The following is a 26,238-nucleotide window of genomic DNA, read 5'->3' on the forward strand; positions in this document are numbered from 1 at the left end:
GTCTAGCGGCACCCGGCTAACTACACTCATTTGGGATAATTGCCCGCCCTCGCCTGCCACACCCTTCGAAGAGCGGAGCCCAACAACTTTTGCGGCCGTCACGGCTGTGGATCAGTTCAGAGCGGGCGCACCGCGGACAGCGGTGAATAGCGCCAAAGTGGCGACTCCCTGATTAGTCCCGAGCGCGTATAATCGATCGGGCGCACGTAGCCGCGAGCCGCGCGACTTGCACAGTTGAGCGGCGGCCGGCTGTTGGCCGTCGGACAATGACGCGTAACACACCGTCGCGCGCGGAGAGCGCGGCATTCCCATCCGCCGAGCTCAAGCCGCATCCGCTGTGCACGTAGGACGATGCGCAACTGGCTTTGCCGCCAGGTTACAGCAATGGCTTCCGCGGCTTCACGCTTAGTGGAGGCGCATAGCGGTGCCAGAGCCAACCATCTAGCGCATTAGTATTTGCACTGTTTTTAAGTTGCCGGGGGCAGCTCATAGTCAGGCGTGAAGCCACCGCTAGCGCAAGGGAGGACTGACCGGCTACCGGAGAGACGTCTGTCATCAAGTGGACGCAATTTGGTTGATGATTATGATAATCATTTTCAGCAAAAAATGGTTGTTTGTATAATGCATAGCGTATAGTCAACTCGTATGTGCGATTTAACTAATGTTGTTGTACATAACAGGTACCGTCTTTGGTAAAAGTGACTAAGCAATGGATTTGTTTCTTAGCTGTGTAGGAGAGCACGTATGACACTCTCTACGCTCTAAATTTGTTTAAAGCATTCCAGAGAACCCTTGTCCTCACCTGTCGAGACCTTTCGGTCTTTAGGGTTCCCGAGACGGTTCCACTAAACGGATGAGAAGCACACCTCGTTGCCTGGTTACCTTTAACAAAGACAGTACTTTGCATATTTTTTTGTTTTTTTCTTTTAACACAGGTATGTTTTGGGGCCTGGCCTAAATACCTTTAGCAACACGATGCTGTAACGGCCTATTTAAATCAATAGTCTGCACAGGACATCAACATAATTGAAAGGAAACCGACTGCGCTCCCGGTAAAGCAGTTTCAGGGCATCACAACCTCCATGTCGACAGCATTTCGAACGTCCCTCTCTTGCGCCTTTCTGAGCTTTCGCTTTTGCCGCTGCGTTTGTTGCGCACTAGCGAATGTTAAACTGCTCACGCTTTTCTACCCCGTACGAGGGGCGAGAGTCATACAGCTCCCTTCGTTTTAGTTGCTCTACAAACTGTAAGAAGGGAAGCATGATTCCGCCAACCATCATTTCGATTAGAGGAGTTCCTCTCGCTCTCTCCCGGCCGTTGTTCAAGTTGGAGCTGTGAAAAATTCCATCACCCATCCCTCCACCTTCCTTCGTGCAAGTGCGTTTTGGGGTTGCCATCCGGAATGGGCTGTCTCGTTGGCGCGGCCTGTCGCGCGGAACACAACCAGAAGACGCTGTGACGTAGGAGGGGCACTGCGAATGCGGGACACTAGTTGTTTTTGGTTGGGACGCCGAGAGAAGTGCCCGCGCGATCGGCCTTCAAAATAGCGCAGTGCCAGCAGCGTACCCTGAACGCACTGTGCTCAGCATCTCCCAACGTTTCCACGCGCGAGAATTTGACAGCGGCGCCCAGGGCAGGCTCGCAGCTAGCGTCGTGCAGCGCGACACCCTTCGCCGGCCCATGCGCGGCGCCCGCGCCGGCCGGCCCGTTCGGCCGCTTTGTTGCCACGCTGGCGAGCGGCGGCGAACATCGACGGCCGAATGCTGCACCCGCGTATCGATTCGCGGCCTAACGGTACTCCCGAGACCATCTCCAGCGGAAAGGCGTACACAATTTCTTTCGCGGCGTTGACGCGTGCGTCCGTATACGCACGGCTGCCTCGCTCCTGGCGCTGGGCAAATTAGGAGCTCCCGTAAAATGCGGGCTTCGCCCCCGATATGACTGGGTCGGAAGCGGTGCCGCGCGGACCCGATTCAGCGCTCCCGGCGACTGCGTCCGAACCTCGGAGGCAAAGCGATGGCAGGCCGCGGGGGAGGGGAAATACCGCTGCGCCGATATTTTTTCCTATTCTCACCGGGGCCACAGGGCGTGACGACATCGGCTTGTACGCTGAGAGCGGCCGGCTTCGAATGAATTCGCCCCTGTTCCCTTCTTTTTCCGTTGCCGCTTCCCTTGCTTTGGCTGAATGTGCGAGGGATGTGCCCCTAGCACAGGACATACATTTTCCTCTTCCAAAGAGCATTAGAAATGCCCTATATTAATGAAATCTTGACCAGGCCACTTGTTTGGGCGCATCGTGTTGCGACCAGTAGTTTATATGGAGTTTAATCTCACTAACGACTGTCAATCACCTCTTTATGGTTTTGTCTGTTTTAAGGGTACCTAACTGATTCTCAAGGAGATTTGAAGATTAAGACGGCAGCCTAAACTTTATTCTGCATCGTGGGCTGGTAGGAATAAAAGCTGAACTCATTCTCTGCCGTTTCGCCAGCCTCGATGGAATGACGAGCGCAGCACGGTATTCAGTACCCGCGGCGCATATATATTACAAGAATGTGTTGTATGACGCCAGCGCTATTTGTGCATATATTCATGGGATTTGCTTGCTGCGAGGTCTCTTTTCATTGGTAGTTAACTCAATAACCGTCCTATTTTCTTTTGAGGGTGGCAATGCTAACGCCACTGCGAGCAGTCCCCCAGAATGCCGGTTGCAGTTTGCGACAACCTATATGAATACCAGGAGCGCTGCTTGCCGGTGCGCGCATATCCTTGCTAGGTTTCGGCGCTTCGGATATAAATTCCATTGTGGCGGAAGCTTGGGCGGTACGCGGCCGGACGTCGTGCGTGGAAACAGCTCGCGCTAAGTAGGGGCAGCTGAGGAACAAGACGACCAATCGGTTCGCATCGACTTTAAATGCTGCACCACGCGCCCTGCGTACCAGGTGGCCGGGTCCTGGCCACTGTCGGCACCGGCAGCAGCAGCGGCGCCAGCGCGGCCGGTGGCCCAAGGCCACGCTGGTCGTTCGCCGACATATATCTGGGCTGCAGACTCAGACAACGGTGGAGCCGAAGGACGGCCCCAGCCGCTTCTTATTGATCCACTCATCGTTCAGTTTTAATCTCGCTGGCCCGGGCCGCATTCGACCTCCCTCTTTGTTCGCTCCCATCTCTTCGAAAACATTATTGTCCCTGTCATTTGCGTCGTTCTGTTTTTTTTTTAATCTTCTCCCCTCGGTCACGAGGCGTTCTTCGGAATAGATGAGGACGAGCAAATCAGGGTTGCACGTGCTTTGGTGCGGTGTTCCATGTAGAGGCTCTCTGTGGACGCTTTCAGTACAACTCTGGTAATCCTTTAAGGAACCGCCCGGTAGCTGCTGGTTCGCGATGAATCTGCAGCATGTGAGGTCGGAGACAGCGGAGGCCAGCTTAGAAGGGCAAGGGGGAGGGTGTTACTTCTAGAAGCCGCCGGCTGTATAACGCTTCCTTATATTTATGCTTATGATAAGTTTGCAATTGCTTAATTTGCCCATCAAAACTGTGCGCATAAATAGCGCTGCCTGTCCTATGGACAAGCTGTGCATCTTTTGAAATCATTTCTGCTGAGCTTTGCACCTTTTCTGACATGAAAGTTTCTCTATGTCCGCAAGGGTGAGCCGTTAACTGGACGGGGATTGGAAACAATTAGTCTCGTATCTCGAGGATCGTTTTCGAGGATCGTTTTCGAGGTTCGTAGAATGAACTGCTGCTTACACTGCTTTGTTTTTTTTACATACGAGCAAACTCGTGGCCTTTCCATTGCGCCTGTTGTGAACAGTTCTTCTGGCAAAAAACTGGAAGCGGCACTTAAGCTCTGTCTCAAGGGTATGACGCGGTAGCATTATTGGCTTAATGCCCATGTACGCGGAACTCATTCTTTACTTTGCATTCATAGATTGCTGGGAGTCCTCAGACCACTGGTGGCGCAGTGGCGCAGCGGTTAAGCGGTGCCCCACTCCGTGGTAGGTGGCTGTTTCAAACACAGGCACCGGTGTAGATTGTGAGACCCAGGTTGCTCTTCTCGTGTCCATGTCCACGACAAAGCTCATTGCACTGGTAGTGCATAATAACTTCATAGAGGTGTGGGAAGCACGTCTCTCGCAGCTCAACAGACTCACCGTCAAAAAACCGGGCAGAAACCTACTCGAGAAAGACCACGTTAGTCTGCCGTATACGGTCGACAAGAGAAGATATACTAGGCGATGTCAGGAGACGCATCAACGTGTACCCAATTGCGAGGTACAGGGTCCGTCAAAAGTTCCCAGGCAACAGGGTCTGCTTTCAAGCGGCGTATACTGCCACTTACGATAGCATCAAAGACATCAAGGTTCTCAGAGGTGAGAATAGTACTTCTACTATCCTCTACAGAGATTTTTGGGTCCAGGGGTGTCGTAGCTGCCCAACTATAGCGCTCTAAAGCAGACCCTGCAGCCTTTGAACTTTTGGACGACCCTGTACATGCATTCCTTATATAGTGTTGAAAGGAGGCAAGCAAGAGGAACGGCTCTGCAAAAGGCATAGGAGGGGAAACCCAGCACCCTGCACGTGGACGCAACAGGAACAAAGAAGGGAGTGGTGACCATCGTGATCTCAACCGCTTCAGGATCGCTGGTCAACTGCGTCTCGGTGAAAATTTCAAACACCACGCAGAGGAGACAGCTACTGCCTTGGCTATAGCTTCTAACCCCAAATCCGTTGTGTTCACGGAGTCACAGAACGCCTGTCGCAACATCAGTAAGGGGTTCATTCACAAATGAGGGATGGCATTGCTTACTAAGCATCCACCCAGCCATGCCTCAATCATCTCGTTCCCTGGCTACCTGGAACGAACAGGTAGCCGACGACCATGCAGGAGCTTCAACAACGTATCCTGACTATCTTGCGCCACACAGAATTGTCAGGCGAATGTGCCCAATGCCACATAAATCCCTTCATAAGTCGGAAGAGAACACCCTTAGGACTGTGGAGAGGTAGCTAAACTACACCACATGGTTTGGGCCTGCCAAATTAAATCACATAGTTGACCCCATTTCATACCCCGCGCAGGAGCTGTGGGAGGCCATTCTGCTCAGGGATGACCTAGTGATCGACTGACGGACTAAGCTGTCCATCCACATGTTCACCGAACATCGTGCCAATAAAGATGTTTTCAGTCAGTCAGTCAGCCAGTCGGTCGGTCGGTCGGTCGGTCAATCCGCTGAACGGGTCCCTTGAAAGTAGTGAGTGAATTCGAGAAGAAACTATAAGATTGTTGACTTTCGCACAAACCGCTCCATGATGGGGATGAAGCGCCCAACATGGCGCACAAACTGCTCGCTGGGCATGGGTCGAATCTATCGATTCGATACTATGCGTGAAATGGCGCCAGGATTCGCAAGTTAATTTTTGCGTGATAGCGTTAAGGATCCTGAACCATAGCGTCGGCGGCGTGTCGAGAAAGAAGGTGGCCCATCTATTGCTTAGGTCACGTGACCCTGAGATGTGATCACAACCTGCCCAACGGACTGTGTGCAAAATGTCCAACGTGGCAGGTGACTCACAAGCCCCACCTGTGGCTGCTTTTGAAGCAGCCACTTGCTGGGGCAGTGGCCCAACGCTCAACCGCTGTACCAATGCGTCAGGGGTCGTACTAACGAGGACTGCCCGCAGTTTATGAATGTAAAGTAGAGGATGACCAATTTCGCGTGTATGGGCATGTTGGCAGAACCTAGGTGTCAGGGACGGAGTACTTGAGTGGAAGGGACCTCTAATGCTACCGCGCTGTACTATTAATGCTAGTTCAATCGTTATGTCTTGTTGAAAAAAAGAACAGTGCCCGTTTCTGCTAACTGTTACGCAAAGAGGACACCAGATCACTAACACTACCGCGTCATACCCTTAAGAGAGAGCTTAAGTATCCCCTCATATACTTTGCTATTGATTTTTTCAGTCAGAAAATAATTTTTAACACCAGAAATTTCTCTCGTGACATTGAGCATAATTTATAACAGACAACGATCCCACGAACATGCGCTTTGTATGGTTGGTTGTTCGAGAGCCATTCAGCAGGTCGCTCCTGCGCATCTCTTTTCATGCACATTTTAATTTGCGATTTCTTCATTTAATAGCTCTGCAAAGGCCATGCAACTTAATGCAGAAGTCACGCTTTTACGCTCCTGGATAACTTACTTTATGATGTTTTCCCTCTAGTATTCGACGTATTCTAGACGGAACTAACGTGCTTGAGAATTCAGACCCAATTACATGATGCAGCTTGTAGCGTTCTCTATCCCCAATGAACCGTGAGCCAAATAGAGCTGTGTTTATGGACCAAGTCTTACAGCTGAGTACTGTTAAGTGCTGCGCCACCAAACCGGAGAGTCTCATGAGGTCACCATACCACGGAATGAGGTTATCATACCACGGATCGATGTCACATGACGATCTCAGATATCGGTAAAATTTGCCGATGTCTGAGAGCATCAGCCGTGGTTCGGACGTTTGAGGGCTAAATGTTTGATTAAGAGGGCATGTTTTCTGGTAAGGGGGGGAGGGGGGGGGGGAGAGAGGTGGTGACGTTGATCGTATTTTGACGGATTTGCCTCTCTTGTTGAGCTTCACGGTGGGCACGAGAGTGAGTGTTCATATTTACTTTGCGTTTGACAAATATTGTCTGTCTCTTTTTTTATCAAAAAACATTCTTTCCAGTTCTTAAGTCTCTGCGAATGACATTAAGCATTAAGGCCTTGATAACGGAAAGAATTGAGTTTTATTACTACTTGGAAAGTTAGACATGAAATAGCTATTATCAATTCCCGCTTCAGAGACGTCGAAAAGTTTGCAATAACTTCAAGCACTTCTGATATAGCAGTAACTCTTCTGTTCAGTGCACCATGCGCTAATATTCTGAGTCCTTAGGGTTGGTTGAAACGCGCGGTAACACTCATTAATACATCGGGACGCCTGTGTTTTTAGGCCGCGACGCACGCAAATTATACAGGGTGTTTCACCTAAGACTTTCTGCAATTTTTAAAAATAAGCTATTTGAATTAGATGCGCGCTTTTTCTGGCATAGCATTGTCAGTGGTGTAGTACATCATAGTGCAGCTAAGACGTGCTAACTAGCAGGCTTGTTAACCAATATTTAATAGTTAACTTTTAAACTATTACCGTTGGGCTCCTTAATTATTGAGAGGCATGTAGCCCACCGTAAGTAATGTCCATATCCGTTTTTATAATTTCGAGAAAGCGATTATCCTCGGCGCTGTGGCCCAACAAATTTTGGCTATTTCGACGAGTTAGGTTCACTGGAGAGGTTGTTTTGCCTGCAAGCTTCTCAAACCGCATGTGTTTTGGCGCGATGTAGGCGAAATTTGTTGGGCCACAGCGCCGAGGATAATCGCGTTCAAGAAATTCTAAAAACGGTTATGGACATTACTTTCGATGGGCTGCATGCCTCTCAATAATTAAGGAGCCCAACGGTAATAGTTTAAAAGTTAACTATTAAATATTGGTTAACAAGCCTGCTAGTTAGCATGTCTTAGCTGCATTATGATGTACTACACCACTGACAATGCTATGACAGAAAAAGCGCGCATCTAATTCAACTAATACACTGTAGCGCAGCAAAAGACGAGGACACAAGAGACGAGAGACGAACACCACGAGCGCTTGTGTCCTCGTCTTTTGCTGCGCTACAGTGTATTAGAAGAATGTACCAACAAGCCCAAAAAGCCACGCTACTGATCTAATTCAAGTAGCTTATTTTTAAAAATTGCAGAAAGTCTTAGGTGAAACACCCGGTATACAAGCTGCCAACGTATACTGCGAATACAGAATACGAAGCGCTTGTTAACGCAACTTTCGCTGGTGTCTCATATGTCGAAACGAGTACAAAATACAATATCATCATATGCGCGCACGCAGCTTCGAAAAACGAAACAACAAGACCTCAATTTAGAGTTGCAAGTTCTCATCCTGCACAGAAAACCCCGTGCACTCGTAACCGTGAGCGGCAGTACGAAAACCTTCGACTCAAGGAAAAACGGAGGTACGGCTAAGTCGCACCTTACCTTGCGAGGTAAATGGTGGAAATAAAGATAATAAGATTAGGGTAGAGACAGGGGTGCGAGGGACCAATGCAGACAGAGTGTTTTCCACCGCCTCAGCAGAGATGGGAGAAAGAGAAGAGAGAAAGGGGATGCTCGAAAGTTGAGCGAGGTGTAGTTATGCAGCAAGAAATTTATATTCGAGGCTTGGAGTTTGCGGCACGGCGGCCCTTCGCGTTACGTCGGCGGCAGGGGAGAGAAGCGCGCGTTCGGTAAGAGACGCCGCATGGAAACGTCTCCGGGACGGAGAGCCACTATCCCGGTGTGTATTATTCAGCCTGCGTTCTTTTACCGCGGACCGGCGGGTGAGCCGAGAGGCTTCAGTGGCGTCCGAGCGGGTCTGCACAAGTGCAGCATCGAACGCCCCGGCGGGGCGATGCGTTGCGAGGGACGTGACGAGAGCGTCGTCGAGGCCCGCCCGCCATGTTTCGCGTTGGGCCAGAGAGACACGTATACGCGGTCCGCGCGGCGCTCTGCATTCGAGAAGACGAAGCACGCGCCCGTGCGCCGTGTACCCGCCGGTGACCATTTGCCGGTGGCGCTCGTCCTCCCCCCCCCCCCCCCGAGAGGGGGAGGCCGGAACCGGAGGGCAGAGCGAGTGGCCGCTCGAAGCGCCAACTAAAAGTCAATGCACGAGTGCCTGAGAGCAGCAACGAACGGCGCAAGAAACGAGACCTTCGGCGAGGCGTCCGGCGGAAAGTAGGAAAAGCAGCTACAAAGGCCGCTGCCGGTCGAAAGCTACTGTTCGCCGCTTCCCCACTTCTGCGGAAAAGAAGCGAGAATGGAAACGGGACGTAACAATACTTGCGAAGCAAGGAAGAGACGCCCTCGCGAGAAGGAGCACGCAACCGTCGCTGCTAAAGGGACAAAAATCGCATTAACCGCCGAGCGGCCAGTGTTGCCGGCCTAGACTGCAGTGCTCTGCCCCGCCTTCCACGTTATCAAAATGGAGGCCAGCTCCGGCTCTTTGGAGCGAAAAGAAAAGAGCGCCTTTTGAAAGGCCAGGAAGGCTGTGCGGCGTTTTCCCAACCTGCAGACTCCACACGTGCGTTTTCTGCCTTGGTCGTCGTGTCTGCCGGATTGTTCTCATCCTATGTAGCATTGGGCGCGTTCTTTCTTTTTTTTACTGCCTATGTTTTTTAACGTATTGGGCGCAGCGCCATAAGTTTGGGGACTTTTTTTTTTAAGTGTAACAGCGTGATGAAGTTAATTCTGGTGGCCTTTACCAGGGGTGCAATCGTAATCATTCCTCAGCTGCGAGACGAAGCAAATAACCTGGTGATATGACTTCGCTGATTTCTACTTTTCATGTGAATCCGCTTACCTGAGAACCAAGTGTACATAATCGTTGCCAGCCGGCTACGACGTGGGAGCTTGAAAATATTAACAAATTTTAAAGGGCAGCAATGCTAATATTTGCGTTTCATCGTACACGTTGCATTTTATCTCGTTGTTCCGTTGCGTTTGTTCGGCTCTTCCTTTGGAAGAAACTGTGAATTCCCATAAACTGTTAAGCGGAAAACAGAAAGAAAGTCGGCACACCTTAGAGGTTTTTCAGTCATGCAGTATCATGTAAGGTTCAGTCGTCTCCAATGCTTTATTAATGCACCACATTCCCACAGGTTCCACAGAAGCTCACTCAGTGCATGATGTGCAGAGATTTGGTGTCATACCACTGGTACCATGTACCTGATGCAACAAGCATGTAGGGAAGGTATAGTTCGGGTGTCTGTCTTTGGCTGCGCTAAGTGCGCAAACTATTTAGGTTCATAACGGGCTCTTCAACGCTAATTCACTGGCATTGTTGCACACAGTCGCGGTTGAGCCGCTGCAGTCTATGTGCGCTAATTGGGGGCCAACTAATTGCTTTTTTTGCGTTACGAGGCACTGCGAGTGTATTCGAGACATCAGATTTCGCACGAAAAGTCTACTGTACTAATGGAAACTTGACACGGAGGTAACGGTGTGGTTGAAACTAGAAAAAAAAGTGATGACGCGGAAATTGGGGTGATACGCTTTTTCGCCGTGATGATTGTGCGTGGTAATATTCCTCGAGCGCTGTGGAAACAATGAGCGCCTTCCATGTGTTGTGCGGAGCAAGGCGGGCCGCCATGACAGGCTATGGTTTTCTGAACCGCCCTAGATTCAATTTATTTTTGTTTAATTCCCCATCTTTGACGGCGTTCGCTAGAGACACACCGCGGTCGCCACCACGTCTTGGTAATGCGCGTATGGCGATATTCGCTAGTGCCGCTCATTATCGGACTTTCAGGCCAACGGCTTCACGTCATTAGAAGGAGTCCTGAGCTACTCCATCACGTTGGCGACTGAAGCAACTGAACGAGCGTCCGACGCGCCAAGGTTCCGAGCCTTGCGTTCAAATGATTTCCTTCTTAAAAGTGGAAACGTCCCCGTTTCCGCCGCAGCGTGGATGTACGTTAAGAGGTTTGACGAGGCTCCCTGCTGTCTTCACTACCGGAGGTCACCAGAGTTTGTGACTGGCCTTTTTTGATTTTTTTCTGGTTGCCGCGGGCGATCGAAACAGCCCTATTGCGACTGGCCCCAGTGTTGCCCTTACGCTTGCACTCACGTTTGCTAGGGACGACATTTGTCGACGCCTTGGCGAACTTCTGCGACACCGGCTACGGGGATTCATTAATTAGCTGACCGACGCCGCCGCAGTCAGCTGGTTGTGAAACACCGCGAGTGCGACGGCCGGTTTTGGACGCACCGGGGAAGGGTTTCGACACGGGGACCATTTTGCAAATTGTCGCCGGAGATATAAAGCGAGCGGTCGAAACTCTCGGCCGCCGTTTTCCACGAAGCCACGTAGAATAAACACTCTCGTAAAAACACCCTTGGCAAGCCGCGTGGGCAACATAAAACGATACTTCAAACGGGAGACGTTAAAGAACTTTGCGATGTCGACCGGAGCAAGGGTTCTAAAGCTTGTCAGCTGCTCATTGAACACAGACGGACGGGTACAACTGCTGCGTGCCGTTTGGCAAAATGGCTGCCAAAACTTAAGCTGAAGAAAAAAATTCTAGAAAGAAATTACTGCTCGTAATTAATATTTCGCGGGCTTTCTTTAAATGCCGGAAAGAAAAAGGACCACGCAGGGGCTACGTTGCTGCAAAAAGCTGGATCGGTTCTTTCTTACCCCCCCTCCCAAACTTAAGGGAACGCATGTGACCCTAAAGTGAATAATAAGAAACTGACATAATTCATCTTACCTAAATACCTTGTTAAGCAGAATTTAAAAAAAATACTCTGAGGAGCGGCACACGACAAGAAAGACTTTTTTAAATCCCTGCTTCATGTTACATGAAACACACCATATATCTATATATGATCAATTTAGAACATTACTGAATATGTCATCGCTTAAAGCTAATTGATTAGAAAAGCAAGAAAAAACAACCACATGCCGCCGGTGGGATCCGAACCCGCGACCTCCGAATTACGCGTCCGGTGCTCTACCGCTGAGCTACGGCGACGGCTGTATTTTCTTCTGCTTTCGGGGGTATTTATGTTTACAAAGAACCTAACCTTGAGAGTGTTCATCAGCGCCACCCACGCTAGTAAGCGGAGGACGTAGTACGTCCTGAGTTACCGCTGGTGTGACGTAGAACGTCATCGAACGGCACACCGAACAGCACACGCGGCACACATCGAACGGCAGTACACCTGCTGTGTACTAGGATTTCTGCACTTTGCGTACTTTTTTTCCCACTTTGATGCTTTTACTTTTGCTCTTTGCGCCTGGTTTTCTGGCGTTTTCTAGTTGTGCGAGTGTCGTCGCATTGCGTCTTATCTCTCCTTGTATCTGCTGTTTCTTCACCCCTTCTTTTATCTCTCCTTTCTGGAGCATGCTGGCGCTGTGTCTCTTGTGGTTGTCAGTCCCTTTCTTTTTCCTCTTCCATTTACGCGTGACCGCCTCAGGGTTCTCGAAGGTCGCAAAGCAATAGTGTTACGTCACCCCTGGGAAGCCCCTGCGTGCGTGATCGTCGTTCTGCGTTTATTTGTGACGTCTCCACTGCATCTCGCGAGGAGCGCCTTCAGCCGGCGAAGAGGCGGCGAGGCCTTCTCGAGGAGCAGCGTACACCAGCGTCCATTCCCCACGGCGCGCCTGCCAGGGGTTCGGCGTCTTCTTTCGGCACTGCACTAAAGCCATTCGGCGATTCAGTGGAGGCCGGAACGCGTGCCCGTCTCCGAGGACACGCCTCGGGACCATCAACGGAAAGTACTCGGCCTGGCTCTCTTCGACGAGCCAGGAGCGCGCGACCTGTAGCCCTTATACCCCTCGCCTCTCCCTCTTTCTTTTCGCGCCTCTTTTTCTGTTTATCATTAATCGGAGGCGCGTCGAGCAGGCGGTAGATGGAGGGGGGTTGCTCATTTTGAGCTCGCACACGTCATTTCGGCTGTCGTTGGGCGAAGGTGCTGCATTAAATTTAATGGCTCATTAAGTTTCCGCTCTCCGCGAGCGGCTCGCTAACAAGGCGCGCCACCGCCTACGGCAGCGTGGAACGAGCCGGGCTCCCTCTTGGCCTCTCGCTCCTTCGCAAGAGCGCTTGCCCCCACAGCCTCGTCCCGCGCTGCTGGGCTGTCTACTACCGCGGCACGCTGCTTTCTGGGACAATGTGGGGGCCGAAATTTCAGTTTTAATTCTCTCGCTTGGCGATCGCACCCGCTGTGTAATGTCGCCCGGCCTCGGCCCTGTTTCCGCGCCTCCCCGCTGTGGCCTACTTGATATTGCTTGGCTATTCGCAGAAGTACCATCGCTCGCCATTATGGCCGCGTTGCTCAGCCTCTCTCCGTTTCACTGTTGCCCCACCTCGAGGGCTTATCTGCTTCTCGCAACGCTGTTGCAGTGTAAATATTTTAAAGCTCCACTCTACCCACGGCCGAATGCTTCCTGCCTTCTTGAAGAGAGCATTAATAATTCGGCGGTAATAGGAACAGTCGTTTCGTTTTCCGCACTTTTAAAGCACGAACTCAGGGCGTCCTATTTTCGCCAGGAAAAAGTTAAGAATAAATACATTACAATCAGCGTACATTACGCACCCAAACAGCCCGAACGCACAAAATCTTCACAAGTGTGACAACACCAGCAGCAACTTGAGCAGGATCTTGCATGCAAGTTCAAAGGGTTTTTTTTTTTTTTTTTTTTTCACGTGTGCTTCTATATCAATCCTACAGTGACGAACACCTGAAGGGCGTTGGTTTCCCAGTAGAAAATAAAAAAAAAGCACGATCTACTAACATATTAGTAAGAAAGTGTTCCCGAAGAAAAAAAATAACTTGCCTCACGCAGCACCTATAGGGGGCGACCATCATATATGCGTCTTTCACGATGACCATCGACAAAAGCTGGCGCGAGGGGTGAGCAAATGTGAACGCCGCGGGTGAAAGTCGTCGACTTTTTCGCCGAATGGAAGCGACGATGCGCTCAGCCGCTCGTTTCCGCCGCTGCGACCGAACGGCTTTCGACGACGCGGACGCCAGCCGGCCGTAAACAGGTTGACGTCGCCTCACGTGCGCGCATTATGGATCCACGCGCGCCGCCGCCGCGTCTGGTAGCCCTCGCGGCGCTTGTGACAAGGCGGCCGCTACGGTGTTGCCATATCGGCGATGCTCTCCTCTCGGCGATATCGATCCCGGCGAGCAGCACGTCCTGCCTGTCCCGACGGCCGCGCAGTGGTCCGAGGAGGGGGGCTAATTTCACCCATGCAAATGCGGGCCCTGGCTTGCCCAAGTCTCCGGGACCGCTCCGCACAGACTTTTCTGGCAGAAAACAAACAAAAGCCCCCAAGTGCGGCACAAACCCTTCAGCCTTGCCGATGCTTGCACTGCAGCCTTTTTGTTTACTTTCCTTGGAATGCAGTTTTCTTTCTTTCTTCTGCGCCCTATATCGTCCTGCCGCGAATATCGAAATGTAAGGAGAAAGCCAACAGCTGTCGATAGAGCTTTTTCCACGCCGTTTTTTTCCCGGAGTACACTGCGGCAAAATAAGAACGCTCAGCCCTTCAAACTTACATGGTGTCTACGAGGCGCTGCTGAAAAGTAAAGGACCTAGCACGTGCTGAGGTTGCAGACGGGTACTGTTCCCTAACGCTCCAAAGTTTTAATTATTGCCGAGCAACCTCCGAAACCCCACGCAGATCTTCTCAGCTTGTGGATTTACTTGCGAGATGAAACCAAGCGCACAAACGGTGTTCTTCCCTGGAAGCAGTAACCTTCGCGTGTCTCTTTAGGCTCTTTCAGCAAGCCACTTGGAAGTCTCCACGATCATCTTGAACTGGTAGATGAAGGGACGAGGGCAGTTAGATGGTACGCGTTCCGATCGATCGAGCCGGATTCCTAGCGAGTTAATTTGTTACCGTGTGCTTACCAAAACGTTCCGCTAATGACTTCCACTCCATAATTATCTTGGCGACGACGGCTAAAAACTAACATGCACAAAACAGGAAACGGGCGTTGCCTGGTCGAGGCTAAATCCTGTCAGCGTGGAAAGGTAGTGGGGCACTTGGGGAAGGAAGGCTAATACGAGTGTCGCAGTCGATACGTGACTTAAGCTTCACCGACGCTGCTGTTCCTTTTGTTGAGGGCTCGAATACTTTCTGCAAACACGCTCTCCCTCTCCCATTCCTTGGCTAGAGGAGTTTTCTGCTCATCTAGTTTTCTCTGCTCTTCCTCGCTGCTGACGGAAGTTGCTGTGGCTGAAAGCGCCGTTACCGGGCACATGCGCAGCGCGCTTCTGAGAACGATATATACTTGCCTTGAGAGACCTGTCACACCCAGATGCTTCCCGCTCCCATTACTCGGATTTTGCTTGGCTGCTTTTGACGTGCTCATGTGCCACAGTCACTGCTGGGCGCCCAGTAAAAGCGTGGCCCTTTGCGTTTTACCCGCAACGAGACCACGCGCGGGAACAGTTGCAGGGATAAGGCTGGCGAGCGTTAGCCGAAGATTTGAGCAAAAACAGCGGCATTCCCATCATTACTCATCACAGCTAGCAGGCAGCTGCAATTTCTCCGCTACAGGTTCCTATACTTGACGTAACGGATGACAGCATAAAACGTTGCGTCGAACAAGGGTGCGTCTGCAGGAAACTCGCTTGTAATCTCATGAGCACATTTTGTCTCCTGCGTTTCCTTTAACACCAGCCTTCCTTCTTTAGCAGTACATTTAGATCGTGGCTTTGCTTCATAAACGCTAATTTCTATAAGAAAAAATAGCTAACCGTTATGTTTAGGTAACAATAATGAGTGTGCGAAACTAAGACGTGGGAAAGGAAAGCAACATTTTGCCCAGTCAGTGCCAGTCAAAATAGCTTAAAGGGTCCCTGCAACACCTTCAGAGCAGAGTTCATAAACTCGCTGAATGACTGCACTCTCTCGTCATGAACACCTGAGCCAAACAATACACTTCTGGCGTCCTCCTCCATCTCCCGCACCTGCGTAATTCTGTTGAGATGGCTGTTGGTTATCCTCTTTAAGACCTCACGCAGCTACCACGGCCGCGGCCAGTCAACCGCTCCGGTGGGTAAGGAGGTTCCACCCCCCTCCCCCCGTGGGAATTCCCGCGCCTACCTTTGAGCGTGCAAAAAGAGACGAGAGGATAGGGAGAGGCGCGAAGACGCTTAAATTCAAATTTTCAATACAAATAACTCAGCTTCTACAAAAGGCATGAAAAAAATTCTTGCTGGAGGATATTTGCGAAGCGGCGTCCTTTAACATCCCAGGAATACCGCACCGTTATTGACAGCCCCTTACAGAGCCCCTGTAAGATCGCACGCGGACATCGTCACAATGTATTATGATGCCTGGAAAGAGAAATTTGGCAACTTCATTCTTCAGGCTGCTGTGAAACTTATTTCATGTTCCTACCATTCTAACTCATTTTTTTTCTTTAATTTTGGCTTTTAAATTTAGTTTTCACAGCTCTTACATTTCAGTGATGGGTGCATGCAGGAATGCTAGTAAAAAAAAAACTTGGAGGGCGCCATTATTTCAATTTTATTCCAGTCAGCGGAGTATTCTAATCGAAAACCATATGCAGCAGCACTTCTACCGAATTTCTAGTTCACTGTTTACTCTAAGCAAGAAGCGCCCTCACCGTGACTGACCCAACTCCCATTTGGTCCGACGGCTGTCGGGAAGGTGACGAATGGTGTCTCGCAGGGTGGGAGAGAGAGTAGTAGTTAGTGTCGGCGACCCCGTCCCCAGATTACGACCCGGTCGTCTGGGCCAAGTGGTCACGCTGAGCTCGCGCATACGAAGAGATGCGATTTCGCCGCGTACACAACGCCGCGCCATCAATATGCGCCACTTGGACGGAGCTCGGAGAGCGGTGGAGCGCTCTGGCCAGCCGCAGCATGGAGGTATGCGCGCTATGCCCGCGGCGAGGCGATCGGGCTGCATTGATGAGCTCTCCAGGTCGGCGTCCCGTAGCCTCGGCCAACTGGAATGCGGAAGGAGCGCGCCGGTGGTGCCCCGAGAGAGAGCGGCCCTGGGGAGGGCTGCGCCGGCTGACTTTGACTGGCCCGCCCCCGCCTCGAGCGCCAAGAATGTTCGCCGAGCCCGTTCGAGACACCCACGCTGCTTTCACTGGGCGCTTTACCGCATCCTCCAGACTGCTCGCCCGCTGGCGCCCACGTGCTTCGGACGTGTTTTTTCCACTGGCCGCTCGACGGACAACTCGCGGTTCCCATCTAACGATATAGCGCCTGATGGATGCCCGTGTCGCTCTGGCCGCGCAGCTGAGTCAGCCCTGGCAGTGAACCGGGCACGCCACGATATCTCGGCACTCATCGCGTTGTGCGCAGCCAGAGCTGCTACTTCCGCGAGATGCGGAAGGAGCGCTTGCGATCAATGCCTTCGCTGAATGGAGGTGGCAGGAAGCGGGCGCAACTCGATACGGATTTCAGCAAATTGCAACGCACTACGTGCGAGTGCGCTCGCAGCCAAAGCCAAGCTTTGGTGTTACTTCTGCGTGGGAGCTTTACAGCGAGAAGAATAATGAAGAAGAACACGAGGAGTGAAAGGCTACGCGCTCGTAAGTCACTAAAATCGCCTGCTATTTGCTCCATGCGCGCAAGGCCAACCTTTCAGGAGAAGGAAAATGAATTTTGCTACGCTTCCGATATGCTGCGCAAGTCGCTTAACGCAAGCGACAACCATCGCACAAATGCTGCGTTTTTGAGAATCCCTGCCCCCTTCCTTCATCCTTTCTTTGGTGGCACGGTTCAGGTGTCCACCCATCCATTCGAGCGCTACCCTTTTAACTGCTTACAACCCCAACACCACCTGTGTCGACGAGAACGAAGGCTGCACTGTGTGGGAGGCACTGCCTGACCGCGGGTGGAGAGCTATATACGCTTGGTCGGCGGCTGTGTTCTGAGGGGCGCGTGTATCCACTGCAGGTGCCCTACCAAAAACAACTGCCGCTTCGAAAGGTCACGATCGAAAACTGCGACGGATTCACGCGAAGTAACAGGAAGGCCAATATTAAAAATAAAAGAAAACGTGGCTGGTATGAGCTAATATTATATAAAAGAAACCATTCAAGAAATGGTATCGAAAAAACAAAAAACATGGCAAAGATGACCAAAAGAACAACAGTTCGCAGTATTGCTCTCGTTCCTTAGAGCCTGTATCCGCGTTGTGACGTAACCGAGTGAACCGTCGAGTTCACATTAAAAAAATGCAGAATATATTCAATTACTGTGGCCACCAAGCTGTAAGGCGATTTTTCTGTATGTAATACTAGAAATACATGCTCCATAACGTTATATGCAGGAAATCAACGGGCGTCGATCTGGGTAATCCATTTAATCTCAATAAACACGTGGTATGTACAACATCGTGACATTTGGAATAGTTAGGTTTATTAGATGCCCACAAGAAAGGTGCACTTTTTGATGACTCAGTGAACCAATAAAGCGGGCTATGATGCTGCAATTTATTTCCACAGTGCTATGTAATGTTTTGCCGAGCAGATTACATAATAGGGGCCTTTAGCACGAAATACATAAAAAAATAAATATTCGCAGTTTCTTTTTTTTTTTTTTTTACTCGGACTGGGTCAGACGCAGGGTTTCAGAAGTCATTTTTGGTACACCCTGTGGAATCGTAACATGTGTACGTACACTTTTTATGTTTCGCTCATTTCTTTCTGAAAAAAAAAAGTAAACTGGAGAGATGCGTTTTTGTAGTCGTAGGCGTTCCTGTGTTTCTATCCCTGTTTTTCCCACCATGTTGGAAATGCCGATATTTTTATTATCGCTTAAGATGTAGTTAGAGATTTTCGGCGCCTTTAGAACTTGCTCAGCTATTGTGAGCGCGTTTTATTCTTAGCCTTTCGCTCGGCTTCATTTCAGAACGAGGAAATCCACTCCGCATTGGGAGCCTTTCTTTTCAGACTTAGCGGCAAATGCTGCATTGGCTCTCATTAAGGGGCGGCCCTTTGCAGAACACGGTTTCTGGTTTTGTATAAAAACCTCGGCGACGACTGTCTTATGAAAAGCTGCCTCCTTCACCTTCGAAAACACTGAGAAGAGCAGGTGTTTTTTGGCGAGGGAGGAAAGTAACCGACATCGTCAGGTGCACAGCGAAAGGCACGAACCGTTGTTTTATGCTTTCATTCATTCCCCTTCTCCACGACGCCAGCCATGCCCTTAATTGACTCTCCTTAAGGCTCACGGCCCCGTACCATACGCCCTCTCGCTTGTATTTCTTCTTTGTTCAGGGCAAAATAAAAAACACAAACGCAGCAATAAAAAACACTCCTTGAAAGGTCCTTTATCTCACGCTTGGCAATTTACGTTGCTTCGCGTGGGAGCTGAGCATAACAGACACAGGGGAACCGTCGAGGGTGCTCTTTCTCGCTTTTTTTTCCCTTCTTTTTTTTGAATTTGCGAAGGCAGTCGTGTCGAAACGATGAAGTCGCTCCGAGACGGATCGTGTTTGCTTAAGCTGTTTGCCATAGGCGCTTTGAGCGCGCTTCGCTTGTCGTGAAAGACCGCGCGCGCAAGGGCGCGTCTTCTGCATCCAGAGAAGGGGGGGGGGGGGGGGGGGATTTCTCGAGTGTCGGTATTTACAGGCGCGCTCCTTTTACGCCTGCAATTTGCAGCCACACACACGAGCGGGCACCGACACTAGCTGGACAGAAAAGTGCCGCGCTCACGGGATTTACCGGTGTCGACTGAAGCTCCGTTAACGCCATAGTGGCTCTACACTTCCTGCAAAGGCAAACGAGCTTTTCAGGCGGTTTCTTTCTGGAGTAAAATACCTTGGACAGAAAATCGTGTGAGCGTCCGGCGCGGCAGTGCTGAAGGATACGGTATCTGGGAGTGCATCTGCGATCATGTCCCCCGTGACTCGAAGAGGTGGACTAGGGTTACGATCTGAAGAGCGCAGCAACGATATCCCGGATATATAACACTGCGACACCTATGATGTCTTCCTTGCGGCTTGCTTTCCTACAGAGAGCGTTTTTTTTTTTCGCGCCTCACCAAACTTTCTTGCAAAGCGTTTGTCACGCACGCACTTTCTACAATGCGTTATGGAATGCAGTAATGTACTTCGTCATATGGGAATTGTGATACCCGCGACAGTTGGTCATCTGTTGCAGTGCCGGGCTGTGATTATTTGTACAACGACACGAGCCGATCGAGATTTGGCTGCGTTGCGACCACCGGCAGACAACTACGGAGTATGGGACGACTATACTGACGCAATAAATGCACGAACGTATGTTTTTTTTTTTTTTTTGGGGGGGGGGGGGGCATTTAAATTAAGAAGCCTGCACGCTGCCTTTAGTTCATGAAAGGATAGCTTTGTGCCATTTTGGGCAAAGCTTACGCGCAAAACTTTTCTGCTAAGCATGCACCGCGTCAGCGGCAAACTGGGTGAAACCCGGTCTCACTATATTGTCATGGAAACCGGAGAAATATGCGAGACCGAGAGATGCCATGACATTTGTGAACAGCAGGGAGATCTTGGGTGTTTAAGAATACGACTGACTCCTACAGTGCATCTTTATGCCCTTGGAATCGCAATGCTGGTGCAGTCTGTGTGCAAAGCGGAATCTAGTTTGGTGCATCACGGTGCCGGAACACCGAGTGGCCCGCGGCTTGGCGCCACCGCGCATGCAGTTACACGCGGCCCCTATGCTCCCGCTTCGAGATGCAACAAATGCGTGCTGCTGTTTTTTTACACAGCCTCGAAGTAAGGCCGCATGTATGTGGTCTCTTTCGCCGCTTCGAAGCCCTCTACTACGGCGTCTCTTCGTCTCTTCTTTCACTCCCAGCTTTCTCCCTTTCCTCACATCGCGGTTAAGGTGTCCGCCGATTGGTGAGGCAGTTACTGCGCTTTTCATTTCCTCAAAAACCAAATAATTTCATTTCATTAATAAAGCAATATATAAAGATGCATGCGTGGCGCACCCCTCTGCGTTAAGCAAGATGGGCCGTTCAGGGAAAATTCGGAAAAAGCTTAGTGAGTACTGAGGAAAACAGCAGGAGCCTTCTGTAAGCTCCTGATCAATTTAGTTTGAGCAGGCTTCAACTAACCTGCCTTAACCTGTAAAAACTCTAACGTTAGCCGTCAGCAACCAACACGGTGAAGGCTTTTAGGGAGCTAAAGTCCGCCCTAAAAGGGTGATACACTCCACGAAAATGTTATTCACAGCTGACCGTTACTCACTTGCTCTGGTCTCGTTGATGAAAAGTTTTTAGACCTTCTGTTGCTTTGTTTTATTAGATTACGATGTATTTTCTATGCTTTTTCCATCAATGACACTAAACGAATCTGCTATTTCACGAAGGAAAAAAAAATATCTGAAAGAAAGGATCATCCGGTGCGGTGGGTCGAAAACGTCGGATAACTCTATGCATACCCTAAAGAGTGCCGTTTGATAAAATATTAACGTTGATTTAAAAGGCATTAGCGGGAACGTTCTGCGTAAAGCTTGTTATGAAGTCGTCCCAGTAACAGCAGAGGTTGGTGTGCAATGTGGTAGGTTAGAGACAAAGTATGCGCGCTGTTTCTTCACCTCTGGTCGAAGGGGGCTCACTCTATAGGGTTTATTTTCATATCTCCAGATACATGTTTGGTATATAAGAAGAAACAGGGCTCTACGTAGGGCTGAATGCACGTGTCTGTAGCGCTCGAACAGGGAGCTTCATTGTGTGTTTGCCACGCTCGTCGCCACCTCCTGTTTGCAGAGCTCGGAAACTGCAATATAAAGCTACCCCACTGTGTAGCGCACCGTTTTGGCGCTGCAGAAATGTGTGCAAAGCATTGTCCAGGGTAAACCACGCTTTTTAAGAGCGAGCACGGCTCTATATACGAGGCTCCGCGTCCGCGCTCGGCGCAGCGCCCACTGCAGACGCCGACGGCAATTCGCGTAGGCGAAGACAGCGCGAATTTATCTGATGCGTGTCATGAGAAGCCGCCGTCTGCTTCACACCGACCCCAATAAGCTTGTTACGCGAGATGCTTATTCAGAACTGTAGCTCATAATCACTGAGTCTCTCCCACCACCTACAAAGGTAGTTGCAGTGCTGTCACTGTGCAGTAAAAGAATCCAGAATGACTGTCGATTGATGTTACAAAGAAATGCGGCGCTCCTTTTATTTTTTTTTGACGCTTTGTGGAAAGAAAAAAAAATTTTAATGGTAAGGGGAAATTCTTGTCCCCACCGACAACCGGTCGATATTTTGTTATGAAAAAAAAGTTTAAAAATTACAAAGAGAGATAGAAAAGTCCATAAAGCACAAGAGACCTCGCTTAAGACATAAGGCCAAGGCCAGAAAGATCGCAGATAAAGTTAAAACCACCCACCCACCCACGCTATAACACATCACTCGCTTTGAGCCTTTCATTGAGGTGTCTCGTCATGGACGCGCCTACGCTGGCGGCGACATCCCCGGCAGTGTCGGCGGAATGAATTCCAGAATTGCGTACTCATCTTCAGTAGCACTTGCGTCATACAGGACTTCCACCCAGACGTGATCCCTTGACGAGCGTGTAGATTAGTTGCGTAATGACTTTGCAAAAATAGGTTGCACTCATTAGCTTATCTCTGCTAGCTTCCGATTGGTAGGCGCTGGCTGATGTCCAGTAACGATGAGCTACAGAACTGAAGAAGCGCCTCAACGCGTAACAAGCTATTGCGACTGGTGTGAAGCAGACGGCGGCTTCGTATGACGTGCTTCACGGCAATGCGGCGCGCCGTATCGGACCACGGGCTGGCGACATCGCCCTTCGCGCACTCTGCTCCCATGAGTTTCCGCGGGCGCTGCGCGGAGCCTTGTTCATGGGAAGTTGATCCCCCCTATCCTTGTAACGCCTCTTACAATGTGTGTTCCGAAGCTTGAATGACACTGGTTCCACGCCTCGAAAGTGAGTTTTCTTTTTTTTACCAGGCTATCTATCAAAATCAGTCTGACTTCTATTTTGCTTAGCGTGACAGCGGGCACTCCTCCTGCCGTGTAATCAGATATCTGGACGCAGGTTGCAAAGCAAGAGGCTTGTTACATCAGATCATTCCGATGCAGGCAGTGCCACCTGAATACTGCATAGGGAGGAAAGGTGACAAGTGCGCGTACATGTTTAGGCCGTGGGAACGTACAGACAGCGGCAAAAATTTGCGAGGTGCAGGTGGGCGGAAATAAATATTTAGATCGGAGCAGTCCCGCAATCAAATGACCTGAAATACATGTATATGCAGGTATGAGGGAAAGTGCATCCTCTATGGATCTGCTGGTATTATATGGTACCAGGAGACTCGGTCGCATGCCATAATCTTTCCCTCTCGACAATACACATGTGCCCGAAATGCACGGTGATTCATTATTTCCCGCAGCGCGTGCGCAAATACAAACAACAGTAACGCCTACGTGAACATGATCGCTGCGTTGTGGCCGCCTTTCTTGTGGCATCGGCGTCATTTGGCAACACTGAATCGCGCGCTTACTGGTGCCTCGTTCGTGTTCCACGCAGGCGGCCGCCGTGTGATGCCTCCATGACGTCGTGGGCGGCCATGTCCGGCTCGGACTCGCCGCCGCGCGAACCCGAACCGCCGCCCGAGTGCAGCAGCTCGGCAGGCTCGTCGGCGTCTCCACTGCACGCGTCGCACCAGTACCGCTTCGGGCTGCACAATGACCTCGGCAACTTCACCGCCAAGCCGCCCAAGGTGAGCATCCCGCCTCCTCTCCTCGCTGAGCGCAGGGCACGGGCGCCGAAATCAAGGCGCCCTGAGGCTGGCCGCAAACAGCCGATTTCGCTAGCAGTGCCGTAGACGATGCGTTTTTGACGTGTAAATGTGCCCAAGGTCGCTGGTCCTGTCCTGTAGCGGAGACAGCAGCTGTTGTCTTTTGTTGGAGGTGAATTGCGGAAACGTTCGTGTGTTTTAGGTGCACAGTAAAGAGCCTCATGTGGTCAGCATTATTAGCCCAGAGCCATCGACGCGGCGTACTTAATTGCACACACTCTTCAATCAATCAATCAATCAATCAATCAATCAATCAATCAATCAATCAATCAATCAATCAATCAATCAATCAATCAATCAATCAATCAATCAATCAATCAATCAATCAATCAATCAATCAATCAATCATCCATTCAATCAATTAATCAATCAATTGTTGTGGAAAAGGGAAGGAATGTCTTTGCCGGATACCTAGGTGACTGCATGTTGCGTAATTAGCCTACCTTGGATGGGACTAAATCGTATCAGTTCTTGGGAGTTCTTTAACCTCAGCTAATTATGTCGCGTATGCAATTTCGATGCGGACAGGTTTACTGGCTGCTGGCCTAACGAACGCGGTTATTCCTGTTATACTTGAGGAAGAGGTAATTTTGCTGAATGCTACCGCAAATCACTCCCAACCTGTTGTAGGAAGCACTACTGATCTTTTCCTTTTGCCTGAAAAGCGAAAGACTAGAAGCTTTTTACAAAGGAAAAATGGTGTGGAGAAAAGCCAGTATTTCAATGTGCTAACCTAAAGCGGTTCAAGTCGACACAGGTCGCTAAACGCGCTGAAACGCGCACGGCGTCAGGCATCGGTGCAGCCCGACGTCGCGGAATCAAACGTGACTGCGCAAGAGTTGTTCTCCGAACGAGATTATGCGCTCCCTTCCTCGCGGCAGCGGCTTATTTGTGTAACGAGGCAGCCGCCGGGGCTCTGCGGTGCGCCACGCGGTGGAAGAAATCTGGAGTGCGGCCCCGAGGCACAGCCAGGTTGCCTGCTGGCACGCGCGTGTCGTCCGCACAAATTCGATTAGGACCGACGGCTGTGTGCGTTCGTCTCCAGGCTGAGTGAGGACGCGTGTCGACCCCCGCTTCAACATGGGCTGCTCCGCACGCACTCCTATTCGGCTGCGATTGTGCCCGGCCCTCCCATCCCCGGGGGCCCGTGGCATCGGAGCCGCAGATCGGATCCGTTCTTAGCTCACTTGTGATTGGACTGATTACACTGTAGCGGATGGACTACCCGTGGCGCGGAAGCACTGTGGCCATGGCGTTCCGCCACTGAAATGAGGCCTCAGGTTCGATGCATGGCCGCATGCGGCTGCCGTGTTTTGACCTTAAGCACCTCAGGTGGTGGTTAGAATTGATCCGGAACCCTGCATCACAGTTCTCTCGATATTGCATGCAGCTTTGGAAGGAAAAAGTTTACTACTCTTAGCTGCAGACTACTGGCATAAATTGCTGTTTCCTGCACCAACGTGCTTGTAACTTTTTTAACTGTAAGCTTATCTCGTCAAAATTACATCGATATAACTTGCTGAAATATTTCAGCATACGACTATCCATATAAGACTATTCTTGCCATTCGTGCGAAGCGCTCAAGGCTGAAACGTTTGGTCTGAAAAAAAAAAAAAAAAAGAAAAAAAGCACATGAGACGCATCGGTGGTCTTCTCGCGGAAGACTTCTGTTTCAATCAATCAGCCTTTTATTTTCTCTATATTAGAGAAGGACACAGGACTAAAAAATCGAAAGCTTGACAGAGGTCCTGCCCCCTTTTCAGTCTACATAGTTATAGAACTGTCCAAGTGTTTCTCGGTTTTCGCAACTCCCTGTACGATTTGAACCCTTTGCTGCTGAACCGATGAGAACGGGGATGATTTCCGGCAGAATTGCTCTGAAATGTTAACGACATTTTTTTTTAATTATCGGAGCACGTGTTGTCCTAGACCTCAGCTCAAATCAACTAATATTTATGGCATTCCTCCACCCTCTATGCTTACCCTAATGTACTATCACGATCAAAATATTGCGGGACGCTGGTTTTCGGGAAAAACTTTATTGCAGCTCTGCCTCGCCACAGAGTAGTGTGGCATTGTCACCACCGGATAGAGCATGCACGTTCTCTCATAACCCGACACATTTCAGGCGAGTGGATTACGTGACTCCGTAGAAATAAATGCTTTCCCGCACGTTCGCGTCCCGTAAACTTTTGATCTCGACAGTACACGCACATGTTGTGGGCATGAACATTATTAATGCGCAATGTTTAGGCGCCCTCTGGCCTCGCTTGCATCATGGCGCTCTCCGTCCGGCTGGTGCGCGTGCAATTGCTAGCGCCTTTAAATAGGTCTTCTTCTATCGTTAGGCTTGACTTAATAGCCATAGCTTGTGACAGTTAAAAATGATGAAGAGAGGCAAACACTATATCGTACTAGTACAGAGGAGGTTTCATTTTCAACTACTCATTTTTTCCAGAAAGTAGAAGCCAAATGAGCGCATAAGACAAGCGAAAGGGCAAGCTGAACGCAAAACCAAACCAGCTGCTCCAAAATGCCACAAAACTTGTGCGTGGCAATCACGTTTTGATTGATCGAAATTGCTGGCACAAAATGAAAGGAGGGCGTTGCGAAATTCACTCAGAAAACAAAAAAAAAAACGAATTTAAACATACGCAATCACAAAACATTGATTGCCCGCTACGGTAGAGAAAAAAGATCTGCGTGAATAAATATATAACAAAATAAATTTTCAACCAACTCTGCGTTGCTGTACGTCTAGGAAGAGTGAGCAGGTAACCCGAAAGGGCGTGAAATTAGCTGCGCTTCTGAGCAGAATAGGACAACTCGTTTCGGC

The 26,238-nt window shown here is 50.2% G+C and overlaps 1 protein-coding gene across 1 annotated transcript in view; it reads left to right on the forward strand.

The window, feature by feature from the left end:
- Positions 1 to 26,238, forward strand: part of LOC149349731 (uncharacterized) — a 555,241-nt gene that overhangs the window by 209,511 nt on the left and 319,492 nt on the right. The window contains exon 2 of the mRNA XM_089578770.1: positions 23,132 to 23,324. Coding sequence (XP_089434896.1) covers positions 23,154 to 23,324 — 171 coding nt within the window. The 5' untranslated portion in view covers positions 23,132 to 23,153. The remainder of the gene's footprint in view (positions 1 to 23,131; positions 23,325 to 26,238) is intronic.

The sequence above is a fragment of the Amblyomma mixtum genome, chromosome 3, assembly GCF_055824585.1.
Source record: "Amblyomma mixtum isolate Tamu chromosome 3, ASM5582458v1, whole genome shotgun sequence".
Taxonomy (NCBI): Eukaryota; Metazoa; Arthropoda; class Arachnida; order Ixodida; family Ixodidae; genus Amblyomma; species Amblyomma mixtum.